The sequence below is a fragment of the Metopolophium dirhodum genome, chromosome 7 (genome assembly GCF_019925205.1).
Source record: "Metopolophium dirhodum isolate CAU chromosome 7, ASM1992520v1, whole genome shotgun sequence".
Taxonomy (NCBI): domain Eukaryota; kingdom Metazoa; phylum Arthropoda; class Insecta; order Hemiptera; family Aphididae; genus Metopolophium; species Metopolophium dirhodum.
The window spans coordinates 14,484,875-14,498,403 of NC_083566.1; the positions used below are offsets into that span (position 1 = coordinate 14,484,875).

The 13,529-nt window shown below is 27.3% G+C and overlaps 1 protein-coding gene and 1 long non-coding RNA gene across 2 annotated transcripts in view; one reads left to right on the plus strand and one right to left on the minus strand.

The window, feature by feature from the left end:
- The window catches only part of LOC132948036 (locomotion-related protein Hikaru genki), a 140,198-nt gene that overhangs the window by 98,528 nt on the left and 28,141 nt on the right, over positions 1-13,529 (minus strand). The window contains exon 3 of the mRNA XM_061018295.1: positions 6,686-6,786. Within this exon, the coding sequence (XP_060874278.1) occupies positions 6,686-6,786 (101 nt within the window). The remainder of the gene's footprint in view (positions 1-6,685; positions 6,787-13,529) is intronic.
- The window catches only part of LOC132948037 (uncharacterized), a 71,167-nt gene that overhangs the window by 53,036 nt on the left and 4,602 nt on the right, over positions 1-13,529 (plus strand). The window lies entirely within an intron of this gene.

The window sequence follows — 13,529 nt, forward strand, 5'->3', positions numbered from 1 at the left end:
AATTAAATAAACATCAAAGGGGAGAAAATTAATATGTATGTAAATATGATCTCAGTTATTATAGTGTATAATATATGTATATAATAGTGTCACCGCGAGTTATATTATAATAAAAATAATAACCTGCGACCACAATTAAATTATAATATTCAAAATTCACTGACGAAAAATGTCAATAAATTTTAAATACGAGTACAATTTGTGTTGAAAACTTATTTTCCAACTATAACTTTACTTCGTTATGTTACTAGTTCGAATATAAAGCATACGTTAGGGATAATACAATAATTATTATACAGTATTTAACAAATCTATTAAATACGTTATACGTAAAGTTATTATCAACAAATTAATGATACAACTAGGTATCACCGTGCTATATCGTAGGTACCAGTCACAGCGTATGGAATTTGTTTTTAACAACGTACTAACTATATATAATAGTATATATTATATAAGTGCCTATTATATCGGTACTTAAAATGATAAGTCAACATCGTTATATTATTTTATACACAAAACATATAGGCTTTATGTGTGAAATAGCTATTTCATACAATTTTAAAACATTGAGTAGATAGGTACCTACCTATAATATATGTCAACATCGCTTAGGGTCATATTATCATTGATATTTATAAATCATAATACATTTAAATTGATCAAATGAAAATGGAAAACTGTAGCATGTTTTAAAAACTATGCTCACTAAAAATATGCTGATTCGTTTATTATCACTGTGGAAAATTATTAAACATACATAAAGAACTCTGCATTTATTAATTTATGTAGAAATTAATCGTTATGTTCATCATATATTGTTATGAACTCATAAAAATGTCTTCAATAACTGTTTGGTGAATTAATTTAATTTTTATTTGAAAGAAAAAATAAATACATGTCAGCTATTTTTATGAATAACATTATTAGTTTTAAATTTAATTTCTATTTTGTTTAACAATAATTTTGCCTTAATAAAATATTATATTAAAGTAATATTGCTCTTTATTTTACAGGAATTCAACATGATAATCATAATTATAACGAAAATTCGAGCTTTTTTTTTTTGTTAACTGTACATCGGTTGATCGATTTACATAGGTTAGGTTATTCTAGTTGTAACTTGTATTCAACTGGATATTACATATAACTTGTAAGATTATGTATAATATACTGTCATACATGTAGGATAGTTAGTCATAATATATTAAAATATATATATACTATTATGTATCAATAATATGATTACATAGCCTACGCGTATTCCACAATCGCATTGCCTGTAAGTAGTAATACAATAGTATACCAATATACCATCCAAAATTGAAATAATTGTATTGTATTTTGAAGTATCGAGAAAATGTAATATTGTATAATGTAAATGTTATTAGTGATTGTAAGACAAGTTATCTTGGCAGAAACTTAACAGTGTTTATAAATATAGAATAGTAAGATGTAATTAATAGTGTTGAGCCCACATGGACACTATTGTCAGCATGATTTATGTTGAACCTTTTATTTAGAAATTGGAACATTTAAAAAAGAGTATTTCTTATAAGGCTTCCATCAATTAATTTCTAAAATATAATTAGTTAAAAATTAAATGTTTTTTTGTTTAGTGGGAATTTTAAATATTAATCAATTCTGTGCAGTGTTGTGCTTAGATGAAAAAAAATTATATAGATATACATAGATAAAATCACTTTAATCTAGACATAGATAAAATTATTTTTGTAAAATTATTAATTAATACATTTTCATTTTTTTTACAATTTTGTTATTTTTATTGTATATTTTTAGCGCATATTAAGCGATAATTTGTGATTTTGTTGGTGTTAGTTAAATAAATTATTAATTCATACATATTTGTTTTTTGCATATTTTGTTGTTTTTATTGCTTATTTAGCGATATTTAAGGTAATATTATAGTGCATATCAATTATGCAATTTTTAGTGCTATAATTTAGATAAATTTAGCTAAATCACTGATTCTGTGACTCAATATAAATTTAATTTAATTTATAAATGAATAAATATTGTATTGAGGACATTTTATGAAATATATAATATATATATATAATATTATAATAGGTACATAATATTATGATGTATATAATAGTTATCTGACGAAATGCTTTCGTTGTTTTATTATCAAACGGTGATAATTTTATTCTACATTTAGATTTTTGATATCTTTAATGAGTGTGCATGTTATCTTGTCACAGAAACCACATTAAATATGAATGTCTGAATAAATTCATGAGTACATTGCTCAAGATCATCAAAAATTAAAACTGGGAAATTAAGCTTTGTAAAAACTAATTTCAAATAATTAGAGTGTAGATAAGTAGTAGTAATCCACATCAGTAGAATTGTGTAGATTTGAGATCGATAATTTATTAAACTAGATTCATACTTTTACAGATAATATTGTGTTCTTAAGTTTCTTGGTTACACATAATTGACTAAATTAAAAACATATTATCCATAACAATTATAATCTAAATTATTTGTTACTATGTATAGAAGTCTAAACTAAATTTCTTACAATTATTTTATATTGGAAAATGTTATATTACAAGGCATATTATGCCGCATGGGCCCTCAATTGTCAAGTCACGTGAAGGATAATATGTAATGTTACGTATTATATAATGTCTAAAACATAGGTAAGATTCGAAGTGCAAAAATTTACGTTTCAACCGAATTTCTTAGAAAAGAGTTAATAACAAAATATGGTTTATAGATGATACCAAAAAAGAAACATTTTACCCAAAAAGCAAAGTTTACAATAAATTACGGTCTATAATATTCTTCTTCTACTACCTATTATAAAAATGCAATTTATACTTTACATTTTCAAACTTTCAATAAGAATCCTTAATAGTTTGTACATTTAATAGAAAAATATAAATCAAATATTTTTGGTGACAAAATAAATAATTTAAAATAAGTGCTTAGGAACGTATGTAGTATTCTGTAATCAATCTGCATAGTAGATATACCAGTGGTATATTTACGAGGGGGACCAAGGAGATCATCCCCCCCCCCCCATAGGCCGTATATAATATGCAAAAGTTTTCGGAGTCCTAACTTAAAGCCTTTAACTTTAAGTAGCCTGGAAAAAATCATACCCCCCCCCCCAAGCAAAAACCTGAATACGCCACTGAGATACACATATTGAAAATATTTAGTAGAGTATTTTTAAATTAGTTTTTTCTTTTAAACGTGTACTATTTAGAAGTTCATTTTCTTTCAACAAACTCAATACAAAACACAAATTCTGAAAACAAATTCAATGGGATAATAAATTATTATTAACTTCTTATTGTTAACCAATAATTGGTAATTGTTGTAACTTACTCTTTCAGAATAATTGCTACAAGCGTATAATTTCAGACATGTTCTTAATTTTAATTTGTCTATTTACATAATTTCCATAGATTTATTTTTGAATATAATTAAGTATGTTTCTCTCAATAATTTATTTTCTGTATATTATTAGAAATTGTGATAAAACTTTCTTATTAAATATTGTCTGATTTAATATAAAATATAAATTATATTGTAAAATTCACAAAACCATAAAATGTTATTATATTACTTAAGTATATAATAATTTTTAATTCTAAAGATTTAAAATTAAAATTATATAAAGTATATTATGATGAATTAAAAACTGTTCAAAAATAAAAAGTATTGATTTCAGTCAGTGGCGTTCTCAGGAATTTTCTATGGCATGGGTTCTGAAAATTTACTAGAATTCAATAGTGCGGGGGGGGGGGGGGCTCTGCCCCCAACAGTCATAATATTTACAAATTTTGTGTTATCATGTATTTTACCATTTTAGTAGTCAGTACCTAGTGAGCTGTATTGGGTATATCATATGAATATCAAAAGTAAAATAATGTAACCAAAAACTAAGCTTTTCAACATTCATACTTTAATAATCATTATAAAACCATAATAATTTACCAAACATTTCAAAACACAATATTTTCAAGTATCAGTCCACGATCTCTATTATAAAAAAAATTTACTTAACGTGGCAATAAAATTAATTAATTTGTAAGTTACTGAATAATATAAGAACTCGTTAATTAACTTAGTTAAAAGTAACTTAACTTTAACTTATTAACTTATTAACCTTGCTTTTTGGACTACAAATAAAATTTTATTGATTTTTATGGAAAAATAAACTAAAAAATTGGAAATTGTCCGTAAACAGCTAAAACAAGTCAAAATATTTTGAAAATTTTATCAAGTATAGCCATATAAGAATTGATAAAATAAACATATGATACATTCTTAATATTTTAGATTCTGAGTGGAACGATGAATATATTGATTTTATAATGATGTGTGTGTGTTTTTTTTTTTCATCTTTTTTTTATTTTTGTGTCTGTGTATACGATAAGTAGTTGAAATAATGATTGGATTTTCAACTTCAGTATCTTATTCGATGGGAAACTGAATATCGTTGGTGCATTTTAAAATTTAAAATTATCAATAGTTTTCAAAAGCGCCGGGAAAAACAACATAAAAATTAAGGAAAAACGGGAATTTTTACGCAAAATCGGTTTTCCACAAAATCGGTTTCGGTTTTTGTTGTAACTCTAAAAAAAATGAACGTATACACATGAAATTTTCACTGGTCATTTATATTAGCATTTTCTATACACGATAAAATTTTCAAAATATTTTGATTAGTTTTGAACTAATTAGGAATATTTTCAGTTTCCAATTGTATTAGTTTTTTTTTCTAAGGATGTCAATAAAACTTTATTTGTTGGGTAAAAAAGTTTGAAAATTTAATACAAGGCTTCTACTATATTGTTACATTGACGTTTAAAAAATATTAAAAATCCTTAGTCACAGTTTTTTTTTTATAAGCATTTAAAGTTCAAAAATTGACAAAATATGGAAAAATCACAAAAATTACCAAATTATTTTGAGTTAAGAATTTATTTTTGTTTTTAAATCTAAGATTTTAAAATGTAATACAAGATTCCTTATAAGATTATCTACCTTTATCAAAAAAAATGTCTTTAAGAAAGTCAAATTAAATATTTAGCGTTTGAAGTTCATATTTTCACAATATTGGATATTCACTCGATTTATCATGTAACGGTTTTGTTATTTTATTGTTATTAAAAAACAAATTGCTGTAGATACATAAAAATTTTACTGAATGTTTATATTTTCATTTGCTATACACCATAAAATTTTAAAAATATTTTGACTTTTTTTGAGCTGCTTATGGACATTGTCAGTTTTCAATTTTTTTTGTTTTTTTCCAATAAATATCAATAAAATTTTATTTGTTGGGTAAAAAAGCGTGAACATTTGTTTAGTTAGTCTGTCTAAACAGCTGTTTAGTTTTTTGGCCACTGCCTCAACCTATTATTTGTATCTTACATTTTATGATTTTATAATTAATATAACCTCTAATAATTATATTTGTCAAATGCTTTATACTTTACTAGCTGATCCCGCTGGCACTTCGTTGCCCGTTAAATGTACCAATTGTATAAGACTCAAACTTTGTTCAATTCGTTATTTAATATTCGGTGTATGGTGTATGGTGTTCACAATTTATCCTAACTTTTCTGTTGCCAGGAATAAAAATTCTGATTCGCAGCAGTATATTATCAGGTAGGCAATCTACCTGCGGCAGATCGTGGACCCCGTACTGTTATTGTACGATTTAACTCTAAAGTATCAAAGTTATACCAAGTTTGTCGTTTTTACTTAATTCCCCCTACCGTGGATTAATAGAATTAATTAATACAAAATCCTAGCCTAACCTAACCGTACTAAAATCCGATGAATCAAAAAAACCAAATTTAACCCTTTTTAAATTAGCCTATCTTCTTCCTAGAGATCTAATCTACACACAAACATTCGTTTATTTATATATATATTGATAAAAAATAATAATACAAATCAACAAACATGCCCGTAGCCAATAGCAAGCAATATACAATACACTATTATTATTTTAATCTGCAACTAAATTTTTTATTATTTAGTTTATTTTTTTCTGGACAGATGGCGCCACTATTGTATTTTTTGACATCCAAATTTCCTATTTTCTGGTGGATTTTCCTAAAATCTAAAATGTATTCATAAAAACCTTGTCCGGACAATTACGAACACAACAAAAAAAAAATCAGCCAAATCGGCCCAGCCGTTCTCGATTTGTAACGTACATTTATCCATTTTTATATATAAATATATATATTATTCGCCATTATAGCATCTTACGTTTCTAAACAATGTCAGCTGTGAATAATACATTACTTCATGACTTATAAATTTCCAAACCCACATAAACCATTTGTACAGTAATATATACCTAATAGCTAACCACGTTTAATGGTCAATAAATTATAATAATAAGCTAATAACGTAATCTAAATCTCACGTTTAGTCAAGTTAGTTGAGAAATTAATTTACTTTAAGAGTTAAGACCAACACTTTTGAACATTTTAAGATCAAATAATTTTAACACATCTCTAGGTAATAAGTATCTAGGTACCTTCCCAAAATAATTATTTCTCTATAAAAACCCTTAGTTACCTACTTGTAATTATAAGGTAGATAGACCATATATTATTTCCTGATATCTGATAAAAACATTTTGTTTACTTTTATTATTATTAGATATAGAAAAAATACTCACTATGATAATCCGATTTTTAAATGATAAAATGAGATTTGGTGGCACTTCTTCCAATGCACATGATTTTAGTATTGGCTGAAATCTGCCATCCCCATTTACTTCTAAAAAATAATAACCATGAATAGATTAAAATAACATGTAATTTTAATGTTTATCTTAATAGGTACATACATAGGTGTACGCTGGGGAAAATTATTTGGGGGGGGGGGGTTAAACTATAAATCTATAAGGTAAAATTACGCTATTGCCCACTCAGTTGTGTATCTGAGGGGCAGTTTCCCTCACCACCTTGCAACTCTCAGATACGCCTATGGGTACCTATATATTACGATAATTTAACTAACTAAAATTTAGTTGTAGTTTCACATAAAAATTGAAAATACTAAACACAATCAGAACACAATTATTATTTTTAAATATGCATGTATCATAATAATTAATAACAATAAATTAACATTGTTTATTGTGTTTGTTAGGTATTCCTTCGTAATTAAATGGGACATCAAGTATTTATTCAATAATTACGTTTCATGTATTTTGTTTTCATTCAAATACTCAATTTAAGTACCTACATAATATGATTTTTATGATCACACATATTAAATTAAGTTTTGTTTAATGAGAAATAAGTACCTATAAAACATGCGTTTCAAAATCATATTAATATTTAAATTACCTATAAGACTATTTTAGATAAACAAAAAAAAAAAAAAAGAGAAAGTAGGTATCTGCTCTGCTGTACAGTAGGAGTCTTGTATAGGTACTTCGTCATTGAGTAGGTCACTGTAATGGATGTCATAAATTTGAATTCAATGATCAATCATTGCATACGGAAAACGATTCTGAGCGGGGACGGTGTATCTATATTCTAATAATATTTTATGACTTCCAAACAAAAACTGTATTATCATAAATTGATATAAAACTAAAAAGAGACAATGTATTAGGTGTTATAACTAATATTTTTTGAAATTGTTTTTATTGTTGTCCATGGAATAAGATGAAAAATTATGCTGCTGAGTTTTCGACCTCGACACTTGTTTCGATGGAAGATAATAATAACAATAATAATAATTATATTAATATTATAATATTAATGTTGTGCGTTAATCGGTGGACGTTTCCCATGATCATTACACTAGGAATCATAGTTGTCGCTACCTTCCATCCCTCACCCTATATCCCACCACCGTGATAATTCGCTTCCTCGGTATAGCATGAAACTGAAGTTGGTTTCAGTGGTTGGAAGATCACTTGGGATTACCAGAGTTTACCGACCGCGACAACGTTTCAGATCACATAGTTCATTGTCCGCAGATAATTGGGATATCTATCTTCAAAGGACAAAGTCACAATTGGCAAACCTAACGATCGACCATTGTCCTGTGCACAAACAGTCACAGAATCAAAGAATTTACTACTTCTTAAAATCCATGATGTCAATCGATTTTAGGGGTTGAATCCTTTTTAAATTAGTAAGTACATTTTCAAACTTGGTACTTATATATATTCGTGATAGAATGTTATAACTGCACTACTAGATATAGTTTATTGTGTGTCGTTACGCATTTAATGTACATTTTAACCAAATATATCCTATACTATACATTGTATAGCATTGATAATATTATTGTTGGGTGTTGAACAATTCAATCATAAAAAAAAAAAAAAAACGTTATGCATAATATAGACCTTAAAATTGTATAGTATAAAAAAATTTTAAAATTATAATATTAACATTTAATAAATAAACAAAATAATTGTTTATTATGTATTAAATCATACATTTTAAAACAAATTAATGATATTTCCATTCACGGCGTTATCATAAAAAAGAACTAATGATAATATATTTTGGATAAATATTAAATAATAATAATTATATTGGCAAAGTGTGTTTGTTATGGACCTTAAGTGTCAATATTCTTCAAGATTGATATGACACTTTTTACTAATGAGTATTATAAAAATATAGAACAATCAATGGAGGTATAAAGATGTATATACGTTTTTGTATAACTATAATATTTTGTAGAGATTTTATGGAGTGGCCGAGTGGACTAAGGCGTCGGCTGCGACGCAGTCGGCCCGAGTTCGATTCCTCGGTCATGGGCGGCATTTTTCTTGGGACAAGTCACGGTGTTCGGAAAACAAGTGTTGCCATCCCCCCACCCGGGCATGGCAGATACCTACGGGTGCCCAATCAAAAATTCTGCCAAACAAAACACACGCGTGTTCCTCCCCCTACCGACTTAATAAACTATAGTAAACTAAAAATAGCTAATGGCCTCAGCTGCCGGGCTCAAGATCAATTAAAAAAAAAAAAATATATATTTTGTAGTATATTATATAATATATATATATATATTTACCGATAGGTAAAACGAAATTATAACAATTTATTTTAGAAAAATATAACATCTCTACAAAAAGCAATATTTTTCATAAATTATTATTAAAATAATTTGCATAATATAATGAATAATGTGGTGTTAAGTTTTTACAAATCAATATTTGTGCCACATAACATCTACACTCTACAGTCCTACCTATATGCTATTAGGTATGTTAAAAATAAAAATATATGTTTTGTTTTGTATTTCGTACATAGATCCAGATATTTAAACTTCAATGTTAAATTATTCATCGTCGCCGTCGATCTACTCAACAAGATACAACTTTTCCTACCGTATAATCTAGTAGATCAGAGGTCACTAACTAATTTCTACAGGGGTCCGTTTTGAAACTTACCAAACTTCCCACGGTCCATAACACGTTTAAATACCCAATGACTTTTTTCATAAATTAACAATTGATAACTAATAAATTGCAATAAAACGTACCTACTTGAAACGAGCGTCTAACGTACCTATCAGTCAACTTCTTTGAATTATTTTTTGCACCTATGGGCATTCAACGTAACGCTCGGTGAAGGAGACACGTATATGATATATATTATATATGCATACCATACTCACAATATCGGATAATATTTTTATTCGTCATTTTATTATAAAAACGTAATGTAAAAACAATATTATATATTTTATCATTATGCGGCCATTAGGGTCCGTAAAAAACGTGCCTGCGGTCCGGATGCGGACCGCGGGCCGCCAGTTGGTGACCCCTGTAGTAGATCATATTTTGTGGATCGTTAATATTTATATATTTAATTAAATTTAATGTTTTCAATATCACCCAATGGCCACTGACGCCATGGGTTTATTTAAATAATAATAAAACATAATATTATATATATTATGTTCAGATAATTATCAACTGGCACATTTTATCTGGTCAAAAATATTTATATCTATATATATTTGATTTGTATTAATGATTTCCTTACCTAATGTTTGATTTGCTTACTTAGTGTTCCTCGAACTGTTATTCAATATAGAAACTCCTTACTGTAAACCATTGAGTAAATAGTAAATATAATTAAGATTTGAGAGTTTTAAATAAAATTGTACCTTTTCAAAATAACCCGAAGCATTACCAGTATAAAAAAAGTTGGAATATAAATGTAATAGGTACGTTTAATTATTATTTACATAATAAAAAACACGTATTTAATATTAAATAAAAATAAAATGAAATAAAAACAAATTAGTTAAACGCAATAATTTACATTCAAACAATAAATAATTTAATATTCTATGATTTAAAAAATCAAAAGCCAGATATCAATGAAACCTTTCTCATAATATTTATTTTTCAAGAACTTACAAGTCAGTGCTTTTAAAAAAAGTATTAATATTTAATAACTAACAAATATTCACAAAATGTATGATTTTTTTTTCTACTTTCATTAATATTATAATTTTAATAAATAATATTTTATTATGCTTGAGAAGAGTTAATTATAAATGTTGCTGAATATTTACTACAGAAAGTTATATCCATATTTACGTCACGTTTGTGCTTTGTACAACGCAGAAATCGACCAAAGTCTTAACTTAAATATTTAAGCCATATACTATATTCTCCAATTTCATAAAAGTAAATACATTTTTAGATTCTGAGTAGAACGATTGTCAGTTTTCAATTTTTTTTAGTTTTTTTTTCTATAAATATCAATAAAATTTTATTTGTTGGGTAAAAAAGCGTGGAAATTTAATATAAGGCTCCATCGTTCTAATAGCAGTTGAAAAATATTAAAAATACATAGGCATAATTTTTTTTTATAAGCATTTAAAGTCAAATGTTGACAAAATTTATCAAATTTATAATTTAATAATTATTTTGTAGTTAAAAATGTATAAAATGTTTTACTTTTATGGCTAAGGATTGAAAATTTAAAATAAGGCTCCTCGTAAATAGGTTATATATAAATTACTTTATTCACAATAATATCATCAAATATACTTGGTAATATCATAGGCTGACTGACCGTTTTCGCTCAGAATCGTTTTTTTTATACAATGATATTATACCATTGAATTCAAATTTAACACCATCCATTACAGTGACCCACTTGTAACCTACTGTACAGCGGAGCGACATCCACTTACCCACATTTTTTTTTTTTTGAGGGTTGAGGCATCGACAACTGAGGTCATTAAGGAACTGTGGGGGAGGGTACTGTAAGTTTTGACACGTGTTTGCTTGTTTTGGCAGAATTTTTAACTAGGCACCCGTAGGTATATCTGTCATGCCCGGGAGGGGGATGGCGGCCTCTCTCTCCGGACACCGTGACTGTCCGAAGAAAAATTCCTAGTTCGAACAGGTGACGGTGCGCGTCGCAACCGACGCCTTAATCCGCTCGGCCACTCCGTCCCAGTATATTAATTCTAAGTAGAGAATTGTGTATTATAGATTTTATCCTGTATCTTCTTCATACTTTAACTTTTTTTATATAATTTATCAGATTTGATTTGTTGTGAGAGTACCACGTAGACACGTATCTACTTACTATTATTTGTTTATAATTATAAGCGAGCAGGTCATGGGCACATACGTTACGTGCACCGACTCGAAGTCATGATATAATTTTGTATAATTTGAGATAAATATTTGTGAATGTCATATTGTGGCATTACATTGTGGTTCTGCATTGTTTACAGCTTGTAACAAGAGCCCTTCCGGTTATGACAATTGAACACACTATATTATCTAGAGAGAAGTAGGGACTAGAGAGACAAGTTGTAGTGCTTTGTGATGCAATATTAACAAACTTTAAGTGTGCCTACGAAGAAACGCAATTAGCCAATATTACACCATTTGTATTATAGACCTTGTGGAGTGTATAATGGATTGTATTTAAGTAGAATATATTGTCATTTAGTGTTATAAGTATTTTTAAAAGTGCGTTTATGTTTCTAAATCACATTTTTATTTCAACTGGGTATCGTATGAAGCATCTTTTTAATTAAAAAGTTATTATTTCAAAAAAAAATAAAAATTATCCAAAATTTATAGCACTTATTAATAAGGTATTAATCTGTTGTGTTTGTGAAATTTTATATCTTCAAAAAAATATCTAAAATCTATTCTCCGATTAAATATTGAATTAGGTATGTAATAAAATACCTATTAAAAAATACCGTATTAATAATTGTTTACATAATTTTATAATTTTGATCACATAGTTAAATAATTATTAGAAACCTTAAGATCAGGAATAATTGTTTTACATTTTCAATCCTAAGCTATAAAAATTAAACATTTTATACATTTTTAACTACAAAAAATTTTGCAGATTTTCGTGATTTTGATAAATTTTAAAAAATTTTAACTTTAAATGTTTTTAAAAAAAATTTGAATTTATATCTTTTATAATTTTGAACTACTATAACTTATGAGTTATAAGGAACCTTATTTTATATTTTCAAGCTTTTTCAAATATTATATAATTTATTTAGCGATTATTATAGAATAAAAAATAAATTGTAAATAAAATAAGTTGGACAACTGGACAAGTGGATACTGAAATACTGTACAGTAGTTGTCGAGTATATGTCATTGTAATGAATGTGTTAGATTTGAATTCAATGATAAATCATTGCATACGAAAAACAGTTCTGAGCGATGATTGTTTATCCTAGCATACATGTATATATAATCAAATTTTAAAATTAAAACCCACTGAAAATCAAATGTCGTAAAAAGTTCAACATCAAACTCTCATAAAATAGTATATTGTGTGGCAAGGGCGGGAAGTGAGCTATTTCAGTCGCGGGTGACGTGTGTGGCAAGAGCCGCAAGTGAGGGCCGCATTTCGCCCAAGACTGAAATTGCCTTCCCGCACAAGCCACACATACTATTTTTTTTTCACGCCTCTGCGTTCATCAATGTATGCAATGTATTTCAGGGATCTATGCAACAACCAGACTAGAACTATGATTTCATATTTCATATTTAAGGCGTGCGTCACGCATGGAAATTATAATAATATGAATATAAGATGTAACCAAAAGTTTATATTTTGTAAGAACCGTGATATAGATTTCAAAATAAATAATAATCTATTGTTATATTAAAATAAAATAAGAATAAAAAAACGTAATTACGGTTCCGTAAGGACCGTGGTATAGATTTCAGTGTCTGGTTGTGCAAGGGGAATACGCGTGATATGCACGCCCAGCAATTTTTTGAATTTCCACTTTACCACCAGGCATTATTAGGGATTCCCACTTTACTGCCCGTTGGACTGAAAAAGGACGCTTTCCAACGCTTCAACCGCTATCAAAAACCAAACTTTCGGTGCAAGCGTGACAAAAAATTAATAATAACTGACCGGTGTTTTTTTTGATAAAGGTGGAAAAACTACTTGAGAATGTTCTATTTAAAATTTCTAATGTTAGCTATAAAACAAACTGAAAAATTATTTGCAAATTTTCGG